General features: G+C 37.7%; 1 protein-coding gene across 2 annotated transcripts; it reads right to left on the reverse strand.

The window, feature by feature from the left end:
• Positions 1-13,169, reverse strand: LOC113892445 (C-type lectin domain family 2 member D11-like). 2 transcript variants are annotated; one of them, XM_027541283.1, is made up of 5 exons: positions 12,657-13,169; positions 6,531-6,692; positions 3,594-3,769; positions 2,916-3,022; positions 1-1,443 (listed from the first exon to the last, which is right to left on the reverse strand). In XM_027541283.1, exons 1-5 carry the CDS (start codon positions 12,706-12,708, stop codon positions 1,323-1,325), a joined length of 618 nt encoding a protein of 205 aa, XP_027397084.1. In that variant the 5' UTR covers positions 12,709-13,169; the 3' UTR covers positions 1-1,322. The 2 variants fall into 2 exon arrangements, with proteins under 2 accessions (XP_027397084.1, XP_027397085.1); XM_027541284.1 differs by lacking the exon at positions 6,531-6,692.
• Between the last annotated feature and the right edge of the window lie 6,112 nt (positions 13,170-19,281).

Genomic DNA, 19,281 nt, shown 5'->3' on the forward strand with positions numbered 1-19,281 from the left:
TTGGTTTATAGGGATAACATTTATTTAGCACACTGTAACTTATAAACACCGAGAATTAAAGTATACAAAGCATTTTTTCAGTGTTTCTAATGTTTTAAAATATAGACTCTACAATAAATATTATGGTTAGTAAACTTTTTTGGGGGGGGTGCTGCTTGGATCTTACTGGCAGCATGAGGAATCTTCTATATGGGTTGTGGTATGTGGAATCCTGTTTTTTTTTTTTTTCCTTGCCAGCTTCTGTGATGCCTTTTTTTTTTTTCCCCTGCTTTTTGTGGTAAGATTTTGTTCTTTTAATTGGAGTAAAATCTCACATGCATCAACCAAAGATTTCACATGCTGTACAGCCGATTAACTTTGTTAGAGAGCATGTGGAATTTTTAGTTGCTGCAAGTGGGAACTTTTGGCTCAAACAAGCCTGGGGAATGTTATAGTTTAAGCATGCAGGATCTAGTTCCCTGATCAGGGATTGAACCCAAGCCTCCTGCATTGGGAGCAGAGTCTTAGCCACTGGACAATCAGGTAAGTCTCTAGTCTTGGGAGTTTTAAAAATTTCCCTATATATGTGTCTTTTTAAAACAAAAAATTTAATGAATGAGTTAATCTTTGGTTGCACTGGGTCTTCTTTGTCTTGCAGTTTCTCTAGTTGCAGAGAGTGGTGGCTACTCTTCACTGCAGTGCACGGGCTTCTCATTGTAGTGGCTTCTCATGCTGCGGAGGACAGATTCTTGGGTACTTGGGCTACAATAATTGCTGCTCATGGACTCTGTAATCCAGGCTCAGGATTGTGGCACATGGGCTTAGCTGTTCCGTGGCATGTGAAATCTTCCTGGACCAGCGATCGAACCCATGTTCCTTGAATTTGCAGGCAGATGCTTATCCACCGTGCCACCAGGGAAGTCCAAAACAATTTTCCCTATACATTTGTAACTGATGGTAAGAGAATTTCAACTGTGTTAACCAATTAATAACATCAGTGATTAAACTCATTTTGCATGGCTTCAGTTATCATACTTATTTTTATGGTCCCATGTGTGCAAAGAAAGTACTGTTTGTATATAGGAAGAGGCATTTATTCACATTGACTGGGTTCAAAACATAAATATCAACTCATATTATATAAGGCTTATTTAATTTAGAATCATGCTCTTCCAAATCCCTGTATCGTTCAAGTATAGCTTGTCTCCTTACTGTTAACAATGCTATAAACGAATATTGGTGATATTTTTGGAAGAGCAAGCAATAAAGCAGCAACTGTGCATAATTTATAATGCATCTCTTTGAGATGGTGTATGAAATTCCCTAAAAAGGACTTGAAGAATTTAAGGACATGGAAACATTATTTGTTTGCTGCAAATCCATTTTCTATCTGTATAACTCCTGGCACTGCTAACTCCAAGGTCATTCAGGTAGCCACATGTTGCATCTCCTGTGATGGCAAACCTAAAACCAAGCACAAAAATATTAAAAAAGCATAGGCTGGACATCTACATTCATTCCTCCTATGTATGCTTCAGCACCCCCACTGCAGTTACTGCTAATGTGAACAAGAGAAAAGTGAAAATCTGTTGTTCATAAGTCTTCTGAGTAAATATATATCATTTCTGTATTTAGTTCCTTTTATATTCTCAAAGTCTCTGCTGGAGTATCAGAAGATTATCACTATCCATCCCAAATCTAGTTATGTTGTTGACTAGGTATTTAACCAGTGCTTGCTGTGGTAGCCAAGTAAACTGTTGCCATGGGTGGTGATAAATGAAAATTTCACATATGGAGATATAGGGAAGTCATTCTGGTTTATACATGAATTAAATTTTATGCTATTTAAAACAACCTATTTGTGGCCTATCAAGCATATTTTATACTTCTGCTTTAATTATTTAAGAAAAAGATACATTGACCAGAAGTAAAAATGTCCATGTTAGAAATAAAGATTAAATGTCCCCCTTCTTGAGACATCAGTGCTGGTCTCCTTTGGTGATAAGACTCCCTTCCCAGGTGCTAGGGCCATACTGATCCACTGTGTATGTGCTGGTCTATTCTTTTTTTTTTTTTTTCCTAGGGGAAACCTCAAAGAAAGGCAACCCTGACTTGTTTAATGTTCTCTGTTCTGACAAGATGTAAAACTGAGCTAGAAACCCTGTTTCTCTGGAGCAGTTTCTCCGAGTAATCTAGGAAATGGTCTAGTTTAGTCCTCAACTTGGTTGAAGACTAAAAAACATTTTCTATTATTATTATTGATAATTTATTGATCTATTATTGATTATTTTCATTGCCAGTGGCCTTGAGTGAAGAATATTTTCAGTGCTCTACTGACCTGTTTCATACATGTGTGAAAATAACGTGTTTACTTACTAGTAAATTATTAAAAGGGCTTAGTTTTGATTGAGGGAAGTGACTGCACCCTTATATTCTATCTGCTCCAATGTAATGATTACATTCAAAACATCCCCACTGAAGCACTCACAATCCAAGGAATGTTACTAAGTTCCTCCCAGAGACAATTTACAGAGGATTCCCACTGGTTCCCTGACAACCTTCCTTTTAAGAATGAATGTAGCAAATGAAAGAGTGGACTGAGGGTCTGTGGATATCAATTCTTAGTGGCTTTCTAAGACTGCAGGACCCTCGTGTGCCTCAGCTGTTCTCTCTGCCTTTTAAGTAGGGAATTAGCACAGTTTAAGTCAGTGGGTGAGAGTGGAAGAACTACATCCAATGTTATCGTCATGAAAAAGGTTTCAGCTGAAATCATATTAAAGTTTTTCCAAAGGTGCAACTAATAAATGGAAGAGCATACAAAGGATTTCTATTTCTTAATTCATAACTTTTCCATGATATTAAATTTATTTTCTCATAAACACAATTCATACCCCAAACCACACGTGAATACAGTAGAAGAAAGTCTATAAACTTACGAGGCATTATATTTAGAGTTGTCTGTCCATTTCCAAACATGATGTGATGATTCTCTACTAAGGCCAATCCAATGGTCAGAATGGCCTTTGTATCTTATCAGGAAGTTCTATTATAAAACACAGAAAGCGAAAACACATGTCTCCTTCGTTTTACCGTTGAGTCCTCTTCCCCTTAGACATCTCTCTTTAAATGGCAGCCTAAATAATTGATAAGTTTAGAATCTGGTGGGAGACTAGTCCCCAGTTCTCAGCTTAAGTCACTCAAACATCTCTGATCCTAAATTACATTAAAGTGACCACACATCTCAGTTTTACTGAGAAAGTCCCAGGTTATAACTGTGGCACCAACATATTATTAATATCGTCATTTTCACTCCCCAAAATGTCCTGATTTGGATGATAAATTACATGATTACCATATTTCTTTGTACAATGGGAACAATACTTTTAACTAAAGGTTAACTATGAGGATACAAGAGAGAATGTGTCCAAATTGTCTCACAGGGTTCCAGGCAGAGAACATACCCAAGAAATATCAGGCACCAATATGCACTCCAAGTCCCCAAGTCTGCCTGGAATGGGATCCTTCCTCTTCTTTCAGCTGTCACCCTATGCAGCCTATAGCCTTCTCAGGGGCTAAATATTTAACAAAGAACATGATCCAAAAATATTTCTTACCAGCTCATCCTTAGTTTCAAACTGAGCAAGGACAGCTTCCAATGAAGTACAGAATGTCTGACTGAATGTCCAGTTCCTTGTGTCTTCCGAAAAATAAAAACATTTACTTCCAAATCCTATCCATCCTTTTGAGCAGGGAACATACAGAACATGTGAGTCCAGCTCTCTTCTTCTCACTAGTAGTTGGACAAACACAGTGAATATAACAAATTTTCTCATCCCTTTCATCTATTTTTCCACTTACCACCCTGAGGTCAGCCTTTTTTTCTTTACATATGTATGTATACACACATATATACACACATATGCATAAATCTTGCATAGTATATATGTGTGAAAGTCACTCAGTCATGTCTGAATATGCAGTCCATGGAATTCTCCAGGCCAGTGGATCTTCCCAACCCAGGGACTGAAGCCAGGTCTCCCGCACTGCAGGCAGAGTCTTTACCGTCTGAGCCACCAGGGAAATTCCAAAATGAGGGATTTGAAGAAAAACATGATAGAATATCAACTAGACTCTTGTACTTTTAGGACTTTTGGAAATAGCATTTTGTTTTTCTTCACATCCGAGCAGGAGCTACTTTCAATTGGTAGACAGATTTTTAGAAATGACTTCAATGCCCAAATGTGTTTGCTTTTCCCAATAAATAGCTTTCCATTATATGTATTTTAGTACCATTCATTACATAATTTTCCTCCTCATCATATTTTGCTTCCAGAAAGACATCTCAAATGCCTGGCTATGTAATAAATACCCTCTATGGATGCTGCCCAATTCTCAGTTATGTGCAGAACTGCTGAGCTATAATGCATTGCCAACTAGTATTACTAATGCCTCTTAGGATGCTGCTAGCCATAACGATTTATAAAGCGCCAACTGCTAGTCAATATTTGGAAATTTGTTTGCATTTCACTGCTTCCCCAAACAACAGTCTTTTCTAAGATCATTTTCTTCTTTTGGTTTCTTGGAAAATGCAGTATTGAGATATGTGATCACTTGCTGAGTGCGAGCTAGTGGTAGTTGCTTTCCCTAAATGATTTTATTAGATCGAGAATTGCCTTGGAACAAAATGTACTACAGAAACTAATATATGAATAAATGCATATATATTTTATATGGTGAACTTTTACCCAAGGTCAGTCTTGAAGTATGTATTGTACATTCAATTGTTGCCTCCTGGAGTCATCACTAACAGTCTTATCTCAGGTACAAAAGCCATCAGTCCACTGATCTTCAAGCAGAGAATCTGTGTACCTCACTTCCCAGGGGTCCATGGACACTAACTGTTATAAAGAAATCAATTTCTGTAGCATTTAATTTCTGTAGTACTCTTTCCAAGCATCGTACAGATTTTCCCTTTCCCCACAGCCTCTTTATATCTGTCCTTCTTCTCTTGACAAAAGAAAGGCAAATTCCTTACCTTTCCTAGATTTTACTATGCTACATTTTTTAAGGGTAAAAAATCTTCTAGTAAAAAAAAAAAAATCTTCTAGTAGACAAAATATAGCATAGTTCAAATACTGATTTTAGTACCAAAAATACGATGTAGGGTTTCCAGAAGTTTTTTGTTTTATGTGAATTTCTGTCAAATATGTGTAAAAATATACGGGCCCTGATTAGATACTCTGTAACCAGCAATATTTCAGAGTATAGGCTATGGGAAGCATAGATGTTTTTGCTTCATAATCTCGCTTTTCCTCCCTTAGCCAACCTGATAGGAAATACTGTTGACTCAACTTTCAGAATAGACAGATTCCGATACCCTGTCCCACCTCCACTGTTATCACCAGGGCCAAGCCACTGTCCTATCTGGTGTGGATTTCTACAACTTTGTCCTAGTAGCTGTTCCTATGTCTAACTTTTCTTCTAACAATCTGTTCCCAATGTAATAGTCAAAATGATTATTCTACAATGAAATTCAGATCATGACATTCCTCTCCTACAATTTTTCTCATCTAGTTCCTCCTCATTGCACTCAGAACAAAATCCAAAATCTTTAACTGACTTATAATACTGTGACTCCCAGCCCATTACTCTTCCTCATTCTCACCTTGCTTTAGCTGAAGAAGCTTCCTTGCTGTTCCTCAAACCTATCAGGAGATTCCTTCTTTCATTCTGCTTGTTCCCACCATCTGGAATGCTTTCCTCACATAGCCAATGGCTCCTTCATCTCCCTCAATAGTTTGCTGAAAAGTCATCCTCTCAAGGAGGCTTGCCTATACACTTGTACTCCTTGAGTGAACGAGTGAAAGTCGCTCAGTCGTGTCCGACTCTTTGCGACCCCAATAACTATACAGTCCATGGAATTCTCCAGGTCAGAATACTGGAGTGGGTAGCAGTTCCCTTCTCCAGGGGATCTTCCCAACCCAGGGATTGAACCCAGTCTCCCACATTGCAGGCAGATTATTTACAAGCTGAGCGACAAGGAAGCCCAAGAATACTGGAGTGGGTAGCCTATCCCTTTTCTAGCAGATCTTCCCAACCCAGGAATTGAACTGGGGTCTCCTGCATTGCAGGTGAATTCTTCACCACCTCTAACAGGAAAGCCCCTTGTACTCCTTACCCTGTTACTTTTTATTATAGTATTTGTGTCTTCCTGATAGAATAGGAGTTCACTGGCATGGGGATTTGTGTGTGTGTGTGTGTGTGTGTGTGTGTGTGTGTGCGTGCATGTTTTGTTCATGGTATACCATACCTCAAGCACTTCACACAGTGCCTGGTTCATAATGGAGCTCAATAAACATTTATTGACTATATAAAAGTGCAAAGAGAAGGAAATGGCAAGCCACTCCAGTGTTCTTTGCCTCGAGAATCCCAGGGACAGGGGAGCCTGGTGGGCTGCCGTCTATGGGGTCGCACAGAGTCGGACACGACTGAAGCAACTTAGCAGCAAAAGTGCAAAGAACATTGTAAAGTTTAGAGAACACCCAACTTACCTGGGAAAAGAGGATAAAATAGCATTAGATTTGCAGCTAGGGATGCAATGAAGATGAAACGATAAAACTTGGCAGAAGTTACAAAAGATATAATTGGTAGGCATATCCTTTGGAGTATTTGTCCCGATTGGCTCAGCAGGTAAAGAATTCCGAGTAATTTACCTATAAATGCAAATGTCAGAATCTCAATCTCATGGACATATTAGGGAGAAAAACTTGACTTGATTTAACACAGAATAAACCTGTAAAGTAAGCTGTACCTCACCTCTCCTATTGTCAACCTTCTTCACAAGAGATCAAAGTCCACAAATGATGGCCATGACCCAAAGGGGACGAGAGTAAGAGAAATTGAGTTTTTTCCCCTAGAGAATCTTCCAGTAATTGGAAGAACAGATAGGGAAATAGTAAGAAACAAAAAGAGTAGAAATCAGGATGAAAAAAAGTCCAGATTTACCTCCTTAAATGAGAAATCTGGTTAGAAGTATTGAGAAGAGCATTAGAAAATTAATCAATGCAATTCATCATATTAACAGAATAAGAGAAGAGAAAGGATATGATCATCTCAATAAGTATAGACAAAATATGTGAAAAACATAATATTCACCAAGATAACAAATTCCAACAAATTAGGAATTGAAGGACATAAACCGATACTTGTCATTTGCAGAAATAGTACAGCTAACAAGATATTTAATGGTGAAAAAGTGAACCCCTTCCACCAAAGGCCAGGAACAAGGAAAGGATGTCTGCTCTCACCAATCCAATTTAACATTTTACTAGAGGGTCTATCAATGCCAATGAGGCAAGAAAAGTACATAAAAAGCATAAAGATTAGAAAGAAGTGAAAGTGTTTCTAGAAGTCACATCCACTCACCTCCCAGTAGAAATATCAATTTGAAAATTATCTGCACATGAAAATACTTTCCCCAGAGCCAAGGATTCCAGGCACACCTACTCCCTGCCTCATCCCAGCTCCTTGTACTCCACCAATTCCAGGCAGATAATGCAGCCTTAAAGTGATTGCCTCCAATGTGGGAGACCTGGGTTTGATCCCTGGGTCAGGAAGATCCCCTGGAGAAGGAAATGGTAACCCACTCCAGTATTCTTGCCTGGAGAATCCCATGAACAGAGAAGCCTGGTAGTCTACAGTCCACGGGGTCGCAAAGAATCAGACATGACTGAGTGACTTCACTGAATGCAGCCTCAGAGAGCTTCCACCCAGAGCTTCCTGTGGGCTCCTAGGAGCCCAGGCTCCTGTCGCCCCTCTGCACCTGCCAACTCCAGCAGTTCCAGGTGGGGCTCATGTGACACTTGGCTCCTGATGAACTCTTTGGGATCAGCCTCCCAAAACCCTTCCCTCAGGACTAGGCAGTCCAGAAAAGAGAGAGACCCATTCCTCTTGGGAAAAGGGGAGTAAAACAGCACCTGACTTCACTATACATCCCAGATCTGCCTTCCCCAGCATCACATCAGGCTTGATTCTGCAGGCTTATGTGACTCCCTGCAGGCTCCCACAAACCCAGGACCCCTCACCCCAGTGCTTGCCAGCCCCAGTGACCCAAGAGACACCAGCCTCCTGGCAGGCTCCTGGGAACCCAGACCTCCTTTCACCTCAAGGACTTCTGGCAAAGATATGGGCCTGAATGTGGTGGGGAACAGTGGGCAGGCCCTGGAGATCAGACTCTCAGACTTAGCTTTGTGTCTATCATTTCTGTGTGGCCCTGCAAATGTTTATTCACCCAACTTCCCCTTTTTTCATGTCCATGTCAATGACCTTCTGCCCCTTTGCAACCCAAGCCGCCACCCCCAGCATCTTTTGTCTTTAGCTGGAGATGGTATTTCATGTGAAGTTTTTGGCCATTTTGACCAGTTACTCAGTTTTCCTGAATCTGTCCCATGTATATTTGTTAGCCAACTTTTCTTTGATTTTCTCTTGTTACCTATGTCAAATCAACTGAATTCTTAAACCAACCAGAAAAGCAAAGGAAAATTTCTTCTCATCTCCTATGGTTTGTCTCTTCTTGTCTCCCTCTAAATTCGAATGCCTTATATTATACTCTGAACAAAATAACCAATTTTCTAATTTGAAAAATAGTGTTAGGGATTATCTCACAGAAGAACAGAGAAATGAACCATAATACTGGTCTATTGGGGTTTTTTTTTTAATTTAATTTAATTTTTTAAAAATTTAATTTAATTTTTTTTATAGAGAATTTTTTATTGGCTTCCCACCCTCCCTGCCTTTTTTTTTTTTAAATTAATTTTATTTTATTTTTAAACTTTACATAATTGTATTAGTTTTGCCAAATATCAAAATGAATCCACCTCAGGTATACATGTGTTCCCCATCCTGAACCCTCCTCCCTCCTCCCTCCCCATACCATCCCTCTGGGTCGTCCCAGTGCACCAGCCCCAAGCATCCAGTATCGTGCATTGAACCTGGACTGGCATCTCGTTTCATACATGATATTTTACATGTTTCAATGCCATTCTCCCAAATCTTACCACCCTCTCCCTCTCCCACAGAGTCCATAAGACTGTTCTATATGTCAGTGTCTCTTTTGCTATCTCGTATACAGGGTTATCGTTACCATCTTTCTAAATTCCATATATATGCGTTAGTATACTGTATTGGTGTTTTTCCTTCTGGCTTACTTCACTCTGTATAATAGGCTCCAGTTTCATCCACCTCATTAGAACTGATTCAAATGTATTCTTTTTAATGGCTGAGTAATACTCCATTGTGTATATGTACCACTGCTTTCTTATCCATTCATCTGCTGATGGACATCTAGGTTGCTTCCATGTCCTGGCTATTATAAACAGTGCTGCGATGAACATTGGGGTACACATGTCTCTTTCCCTTCTGGTTTCCTCAGTGTGTATGCCCAGCAGTGGGATTGCTGGATCATAAGGCAGTTCTGTTTCCAGTTTTTTAAGGAATCTCCACACTGTTCTCCATAGTGGCTGTACTAGTTTGCATTCCCACCAACAGTGTAAGAGGGTTCCCGTTTCTCCACACCCTCTCCAGCATTTATTATTTGTAGACTTTTGGATTGCAGCCATTCTGACTGGTGTGAAATGGTACCTCATAGTGGTTTTGATTTGCATTTCTCTGATAATAAGTGATGTTGAGCATCTTTTCATGTGTTTGTTAGCCATCTGTATGTCTTCTTTGGAGAAATGTCTATTTAGTTCTTTGGCCCATTTTTTGATTGGGTCATTTATTTTTCTGGAATTGAGCTGTAGGAGTTGCTTGTATATTTTTGAGATTAGTTGTTTGTCAGTTGTTTCATTTGCTATTATTTTCTCCCATTCTGAAGGCTGTATTTTCACCTTGCTAATAGTTTCCTTTGATGTGCAGAAGCTTTTAAGGTTAATTAGGTCCCATTTGTTTATTTTTGCTTTTATTTCCAATATTCTGGGAGGTGGGTCATAGAGGATCCTGCTGTGATGTATGTCAGAGAGTGTTTTGCCTATGTTCTCCTCTAGGAGTTTTATAGTTTCTGGTCTTACGTTTAGATCTTTAATCCATTTTGAGTTTATTTTTGTGTATGGTGTTAGAAAGTGTTCTAGTTTCATTCTTTTACAAGTGGTCTATTGGTTTTAACTTTAGTTTTATGTTCTAGAAAACTTAGTTAACTTACAGAAACAGTTTAAATTTAAAAAAAAATAATAATAGCTTTCACACTTGCACTGCTCAAATAGTTTCAGCTACATAAGCCCTTGGCTTAGCTAGTAAACATTAAAGCTCTTTAAGAATTTTCTTTTTGATTAAGCGTGAACCCTGTGTTTCAGGAAATTCAATATCGTCTTGTCCTTGATAAAAAAGTAAAATTCAGAGAAAGGGAGAAGGAAAGAAAGATGGAAATTCATGTTTTTACCAGAAAATAGATGTTCAGTAAAAGATATTCTTTCTGCTGGGCTGAAGTACAAACATGCATGAGATATACTCTTTATCTTTCTCATCAAATTTGTTATAAACTAAAAATGTTAAAGCATTTTCTGGTGGATGGCTTTAGCATCCTATTCCCAAACCCACACATTTGTTTTCTAAATTATAAAGTAGGATCTGTATATCAATATTCCCAGTTTGGGGGCAACTTTTATTTTAGTCAATAATTATTCATGGTTTTAATAAACAAAAGTCTCTTTAGGGAACAGGAGAAGGAAATGGCAACCCACTCCATTGTTCTTGCCTGGAGAATCCCAGGGATGGGGGAGCCTGGTGGGTTGCTGTCTATGGGGTCGCTCAGAGTCAGACACAACTGAAGCGACTTAGCAACAGCAAGAAATTAATTCTCAGCTAATATCAACTGGGGAGATTAGAAGGAGGTTATAATTATTTTTTGTAATGCAGGGATGTTGAAATAACAACATTAACTATATTAACTAATTTATTAACTATATTAATCTAGTATTAACTAGATACTATATTTCAACAAATGCTTTTAATAATAAATCACTATGTTGAATTAATACTGATGCTCTCACTAAATCAAAACTGTTATACTTATGGCTGATTCATGTTGATTTTTGGCAGAAATCAACACAATATTATAAGGCAATTATCCTTCAGTTAAAAATAAATTAATTAAAAAAAACCTGTTTAACTAAAATGGTTAGGTTTAAAATATGCTCATATTTTTTATGTTCACTACTGAAAATCTCTGGTAAGACACATTATATAAACTACTTTGGTATTGTACTCTAAATAGGATGACATAAAGCTTGGCCATATAAGATCCACTATAATCAAATGAATAGAGAATGAAAGACAGAGAGAACACAAAAGTAAAGCAGACCCCGTGAGACATAAAGAGGAAGACAGACAGAGAGGGAGAGACAAGAGAAAATTATCTGGACACAAAATAGGCCTCAATTGATTTTAGCTGAAACATTTAATGATCTCACTGAAAAATCACATTTACCCTTTACTCCAAAAGGAAACTTTGCAGGGCATTTTTGTGACCAAGGGAAGGAAAGTATACTTTTGTATTTACTTAGAATTTTTTTGAAGAAAATTGACTTTTATTCCTATTTCTTTCAGAAAAAGTGACAGTATCATTCAAGGCCCAGGTGAAAAGTAACTTCACAATTATGCCATCACCAACTCCCTAAGTTTCATTAAACATCTTCTCACTCTAATCACATCAAGTTATAGTAACTCATTTGTCTGTCCCTGAGATGATGAAGCCCTGAAATCAGGGTCTAAATGTAATTTGTCTTTGTAGCTCTATGTCTAACAAATGGCAGGCTCTAAACATGTGATTAAGGCAATGGCACCCTCCTCCAGTACTCTTGCCTGGAAAATCCCATGGATGGAGGAGCCTGGAAGGCTTCAGTCCATGGGGTCGTTGAGGGTCGGACACGACTGAGCAACTTCACTTTCACTTTTCACTTTCATGCAGTGGAGAAGGAAACGGCAACCCACTCCAGCGTGATTGCCTTGAGAATCCAAGGGACAGGGGAGCCTGGTGGGCTGCCGTCTATGGGGTCGCACAGAGTCAGACACGACTGAAGCGACTTAGCAGCAGCAGCAGCAGCAAACATGCGATTACTAGATTCAATCACACTACAGCAAAGGTGCCATAGTTAGTTTTTTAAAGCATATATATGCATTTATTCTTTTAAAAATTCTTTTCTCATTTAGGTTGTTACATAATATTGAACACAGCTCCCTGTGCTATACAGTAGGTTTGGGCAACTTTTACTAGTATATGTATTACCAAATGTTGGTGTCTGTTTATCATTACTCTGAGATATAATCGTCTGTTATTTAATATCATAATGTGACTTGCCAGAGTGCAAATTGCCAGCAACCTGGAGAAAATATAAAGACTAATAAAATAAACCCAAAGAGCATTTTTCTATTAACCTCCTGTAATGTAATTCGTGTGAAATATTTAAGTAACATAAACAGTAGCGTAATAACTGATGTAACACTTACCTGTCCTCTCAGCCACCTCTAGACTTTTAAACCATCTCTCCTTCTAGAGAGGTGAACTGTGAGGTACTGATATTCCTCAAGTGCAATTTCTATCCTGTTGGTAGTCAGTGGAATAAGAATTATTCCCCTCCCCAGCTCCCATTTTACTTTGTCAAAGTTTATTAATTTTCACTTACCAGATCGCCCCTCTTCCACGTTTTCTCTGGAGATAGAGTTTTTCTGAAACATTTTCAAAGTCTCTGTCACAGTAATGTCTCTATTTAATCAAAAGCATATGGCACTGTTTCATAAGTAGTTGCAAAAACAGGAAGTGAGAAGTGAAAGCAGTAAACTCACATCCAGTAAGTGAGCTGCAACAAGATAAGTCAAGTTCACAAGAGTTTTAGATGTATAAAATGCAAAGTGCTTTTAACTTAGACAATCTACTCCACAATCTTCTTTCCCTGTCAAAATGTCAAAATAACACAGACCAGTTTTATTTTCTTGCCTGAATCAAAAAGGTTAAATAAAACGTGCAGAAAAAAATTCCTTTCCATCACTGGGCACCAATCAATGAAGGGCAGTGATCCTTTGGTGAGACCTGGAATTGCTTCGGTTTACTTCACAGACATAGATTTGTTAGTCAGTCAGTCAGTTCAGTTGCTCAGTCGTGTTGACTCTTTGCGACCCCATGAACTGCAGCACACCAGGCCTCCCTGTCCATCACTAACTCCCAGAGTTTACCCAAACTCATGTCCATTGAGTAGGTGATGCCATCTAACCATCTCATCCTCTGTCGTCCCCTTCTTCTCCTGCCTTAAATCTTTCCCAACATCAGGGTCTTTTCAGAAGAGTCAGCTCTTCCCATCAGGTGGCCAAAATATTGGAGTTTCAGCTTCAACATCAGTTCTTCCAAGGAATACCCAGGACTGATCTCCTTTAGGATGGACTGGTTGGATCTCCTTGCAGTCCAAGGGACTCTCAAGAGCCTTCTCCAACACCACAGTTCAAAAGCATCAATTCTTCTGCACTCAGTTTTCTTTATAAGTCCAACTCTCACATCCATACATGACTACTGGAAAAACCATAGCCTTGACTAGACAGACGTTTGTTGACAAAGTAATGTCTCTGCTTTTGAATATGCTGTCTAGGTTGGTCATAACTTTCCTTCCAAGGAGTAAGCATCTTTTAATTTCATGGCTGCAATTCCCATCTGCAGTGATTTTGGAGCCCCGAAAAATAAAGTCAGGTACTGTTTCCACTATTTGCCATGAAGTGATGAGACCGGATGCCATGATCTGAATGTTGAGCTTAAAAAAGGTTACCATATCTGGAAAAAAAAAAAAAGTTACCATATCTGGTTGAATTCACAGAATCACTGAATAAAATAGCTGAGATTTGTACGCAAATTTGTTTCTCTGCTAAAGTCCTATTTAATCTAATGTTATACTGCCTCCCAGTGGTATAAATGTATATTCACAGGCACCTGTAAATCAATAGTTAGGTATTTCCATTCTTAGGCCTTTGGAAATACTGAAGATCTATTTACTTGTTTACTAGCAATTTTCCTGCATACCAAGGATTCTGGTTTTTTTTTTTATTATTTACATCTCTTTGAATCTGTATAATTTTATGCTTAAGACACACAACAAGCAGTTAATTATATGGAATTTAACATATATAGTGATTATATTGTCTAAGTCATTGTATCCTAAAAGTTATTAAACTATTATTATTATTCATTTTACTTTACTAGTAAAATGAATGACTGTCACAGAGTCTATATTACTTGGCAGCATCACACAGCTACCATTGGCCAACCAATACTCACATTCTCTTGTTCATTCTCAAAGCCCATCTTTGTAACTATGAATTACGCTTCTACCATAGTTTTCCCCAATTAGAATTTTTGTCAAGGCTTTAATCTTGCACTGCATGTTTACAGCTTTTCCAACATAATATCTTCTGCATGACCACAAGCATCCGATCTTTTGAAATCAATCCTTGAGTAATACCCTGTTCAGGTACTCATTTGTGTAAACACAACAAATAAATATCTGATCATTGTCTACCATCTATAACTGTACACTTTTTCACAAGAAATAAACAAGAACTTGTGTTCAAATATGCGTTGATTTTGCTACTCCTCTCCTGACATTGGTGGTAAAAAACGGTGGTGAAAAAATTCTTCTCTAGGTGCTTTAAGGTCTAAATCCAAACCACACCTTTAGAAGTGAAGTAAAGTGAAAGTCACTCTATCGTGTCCGACTCTTCACAGCCCCATGGACTATATAGTCCGTGGAATTCTCTAGGCCAGAATACTGTAGTGGGTTGGCTTTCCCTTCTCCAGGGGTCTTCCCAACCCAGGGATTGAATCCAGGTCTCCTGCATTGCAGGAGGATTCTTTACCAGCTGAGCCACAAGGAAGTCTTAAACTCCTATGCAATAGAATAGTCATTAATCACATTTGAGTATTACAATTTAAATCAATTATAATTAAATAAAAAATTAAAATCTAGCCACATTTCAAGTACTCACAGCTCCATGTGGCTAGTGGCTACAATTGTGGTTGCACTGATGTGGAATATTTCCACCACTGTAGAAAGTTGATTCAAAAGTGCTGATCTAGAATAAAAATCATAGTTTTCTTCCAGATGTTGAACAAAAGGAACTCCAGCTAACTTGCTTTTAAACACTGAACCATATGTAGCTCAATACATTTTATAGTAATTAGAAACATTAGCCTTCTTCAGTATGTGTGCTTGTAAAATGTATAGATGTTAAGATCCAAGTGAAGAAAGACTGTACAATGAATCTGTGGGATTAATATTTTTCATAGTTTTATTTCACCATCTTTTTGATGTCCAAAGACTCTGTAGTATTGTGTGTGTGTGTGTTAGTTGCTCAGTCCTGTCCAACTCTGCAATCCCGTGGACTGTTAAGATCCAAGTGAAGCAAGACTGTACAATGAATTTGTAGAATTAGGAATTTTCATAATTTTCTTTCATGATCTTTTTGATATCCAAAGATTCTGTAGTATTTCCCCTTTTTTATTTCTAATATTACTGATTTGTATCTTCTCTCCGTTTTCCTCAGTTCGCTTGAGGTTTATCAATTGTATTTATTTCTGCTGAAGAACCAGCTTTGTTTTCTAGAGGCTTATCAACTTTATTGATCTTTTTCAAGGTGCCAGCTTTTGATTGCATTGATTGTCTCTATTAATTTCTACTGTTCAATTTCATTTCTTTTCACTTTGCATTTTCCCTTCTTTTTCTAGTTTACTATGGTTAAAGCTTAGATACTTGTTTTTAGATATTTATTCTTTTTGAATATGTGCATTCAATGTAGTAAACTTTCCTCTAAACACTTATTTTACTCTATGTCACAAATTCTTAAGTTACATTTTCATTTAGTTAAAAATATTTTAAAATTTTTCTTGAAATATCCTCTTTGACTCATGTATTGTTTAGAAATATGTTGTTAAATCTCCTGTATTTAGGATTTTCTAGTTATATTTCTATGTAGCCTTCTGATTCTAGTTTAATTCCACTATGGCCTGAGCGCATACATTATATGATTTCTATTCTTTTAATTTTTTAAGCTATAATTTTTCAGAATGTGGTCTAGTATGGCAAATATTCAAAATAACCTCAAGACAAATGTATATTCTGCTGTCATTAAATAAAGTAGCTTATAAATGTCAATTATTTTGTGTACAGTTGATCGATGGTGCTGTTAGTACAACTGTGTTGTGATTTTCTGCCAGATGGGTCTGCCCATTTCTGACAGACGGTTACAGAAGTCTTCAGCCATAATAGTGAATTCACCTGTCTCTCCTAGCAGTTCTATCAGGTTCTACCTTACATTTTGACACTGTTGTTAGGTTCACATACAAAACAATTGTCTTCTTGGAGAATTGTTTTATGATTATGTAATGTCCTTCTTTCTCCCTGATAAGTTTGATTGTTTAGAAGTTGCTCTGCATGAAATTATTTCCAAGTGCTTCATAGGGTTTTGGTTTAATGTTAATACCCCCAAACTACTATCAACTCAATGTTACAATAAAACATTAAAAAAATGAAATTAATATAGTGTAGCTACTCCAGCTTTCTTTTGATTAGTATTCACAAGGAATATCTTTCTCCATTGGTTTCCTTTTTCCTTTTTTGACTACATATATCTTCATCTTTAAAATGGATTTTTTATAGAAAATACAAAATTGGATCTTGTTTGTTTCACTCTGACAATTTATTTTAGCTGGTATATTTAAACCATTGCCATGAAGATGATTATTTAAACAGATGAATTAATATCTGCCATGTTTGTTAATGTTTTCTATTTGTTGCTATTGTTCTTTGTTTCCATTTTATCTTCTACTTTTTAAGCCTTAGGTAGTTTTAGTTCGGCAGCTTAGATTATTGCATTTTCTCTCCTATCTTGTATCCATTGCACTCCTTTCTTTTAAAAAAAATATTTTTAGTGATTGCCCTGAAGCTTGTAATACAAAATTACAACTAGCTCAAATGTGCTTTCAATTAATACTGTAAACCTCAAAAGAATAGTGCAATATCTTATAATAACAAAATAATCCTAATTATACTCTTGTCCCTTACATTGTTACTGTCATTCATTCCACTTATGCATAAACTACAAGGAACTAATACAGTCATTATTTTGAAACTAGCTGTTACCAGTGAGATCAATTAAGAATAGGAAAAATACATTTAAAATTTTCTTTTATTCCTCAAAGTAGATTCTAGTTTCTGACCTGTATCGCTTTCCTTACCTCTTTCTGCAGCTGCTGCTGCTGCTAAGTCACTTCAGTTTGTGCAACCCCATAGACAGCAGCCCACCAGGCTCCCCCGTCCCTGGGATTCTCCAGGCAAGAACACTGGGAGTGTGTTGCCATTTCCTTCTCCAATGCATGAAAGTGAAAAGTGAAAGTGAAGTTGCTCAGTCATCTCCGACTCCTAGCGACCCCACAGACTGCAGGCTACAGGCTCTTCCATCCATGGGATTTTCCAGGCAAGAGTACTGGAGTGGGATGCCATTGCCTTCTCCTACCTCTTTCTAGTCCTTCCTTATTTTAACATACTTATAAGGAAGGTCTCCTGGCTACAAATTCCCTGAAGGTTTCTTTTTCTGGAAAAAATCTTTATTTTCCCCTTCACTTTGAAGGTGATTTCATAGAATATAGAATTCTAGGTTGGTAATTTTTTTTCTCTCAACAATTTGAACATTTCACTCCACTCTGCTTATATACCTGGCTTCTTAGATAACAAAAGGTGGCAAAGTAATTTTTTTTCTTCTTGCTTCTTTTCAAATTTTTTCTCAATTTTTGTTTGATTTTCTGCAGTTTGACTATGATATACCCAGATGTATTTGCGGGAGGTGTGTGTGCGTGCGCGGATTTACGCTGCTTGGTTTTCTCCGAGCTTCCTAGATCTGTGCTTTATTGTTTGATATTAATTTGAGGTAAATTCTCAGTCCATTTCTTAAAATATTGCTTCTACTTCTTTCTTCTCCTTTTGGTGTCCCCATTACATGTTACACTTTTAGTAGTTATCCCACAGTTCTTGGATATTGTTTTGGGTTTTCTTTTCTTTTTTTTTTTTCAGTTGTTTTGTTTTAACTTTTCAGTTTTGGATGTTTCTGTTGCTATGACCTAAACTCAGAGATTCTCTCCTCAGCCATGTCTAATCTATTAATGAGATCATCAGACACTGTATTTTTGTAAGTGTTTTTGATTCTCTGACATTGCTTTTTTTCCTTTCTTATAATTTCTATGTTCTCCTTACACTACCTATTTATTCTTCATGGTGTCTATATTTTGCATTGGAGTCATTAGCATGTCAGTCAGAGTTTTTAAAAAGTTTCCAGTGTGATAATTCTAATATTTCTGCCATATCTAAGTTCTGATACTTTTCAAACTGTGCTTAACTTTTTGCTTTTGTTTTCTGTGCTTAATCATGTGTGACCCTCTGCAGTTCCATGGGCTATAGCCTACCAGGCTCCTCTACCCATGGAATTTTTCAGGCAAGAATACTGGGGCAGGGTGCCATTGCCTACCTCAGGGGATCTTCCCCACTCAGGGATTGAACCTGCATCTCTTTCATCTCCTGCATTGGCAGGGGGCTTCTTTACTACTAGCACCATCTGAGTGAATGAAAACTGTGTTGTAATAGATATATTTGATCTTTACCTCTGATTCCTGGCAAGGAGCTTCAAAAATCATTATAATTTTGTCCATTTCTTGAGTCATAGAAGAAGTAACTTTGTTATGCTGGTGATCACTCATTGTGAAGGTTCTGTATAGTTTCAAGGGAGTGTCTGATCACCAGAAAAAAACCATCACCATGTGATTCAGTTCAGTTCAGTTCAGTTCAGTCGCTCAGTTGTGTCCGACTCTGCGACCCCATGAATCACAGCACACCATGTGATTAGAGGGTAGCAAATTCCTGCATTCCCCCTGTCCACAGACACACCAGCTGTGCATGCCTACACCCGACTCCAATGTACCAAAGACACTGAGACCTAAATTTATAGAGGAACATTGCCCACATTCCAGATTGGCGATTAGTTGATGCACTTCCAAGAAATATCCAAATAAAACTACAAGGGCTCTGAAAACTGAACTGGAACAGAGTTCACAGAAGGCCTGAACCTATCCAGAGTGATTGTCTGCACAAACCAAATATTTGGATGTGCTCCACACGTTTAAACAAAGAGTCTCCTAACAAAATGTTTATTAAAAATGTCCAGAAGACAATTCAAAATTATTCAGCATACAGATAGCCATGAGAATTTGGACTTGCATGGAGA

Source organism: Bos indicus x Bos taurus, chromosome 5 (genome assembly GCF_003369695.1).
Source record: "Bos indicus x Bos taurus breed Angus x Brahman F1 hybrid chromosome 5, Bos_hybrid_MaternalHap_v2.0, whole genome shotgun sequence".
In the NCBI taxonomy this organism is placed as follows: domain Eukaryota; kingdom Metazoa; phylum Chordata; class Mammalia; order Artiodactyla; family Bovidae; genus Bos; species Bos indicus x Bos taurus.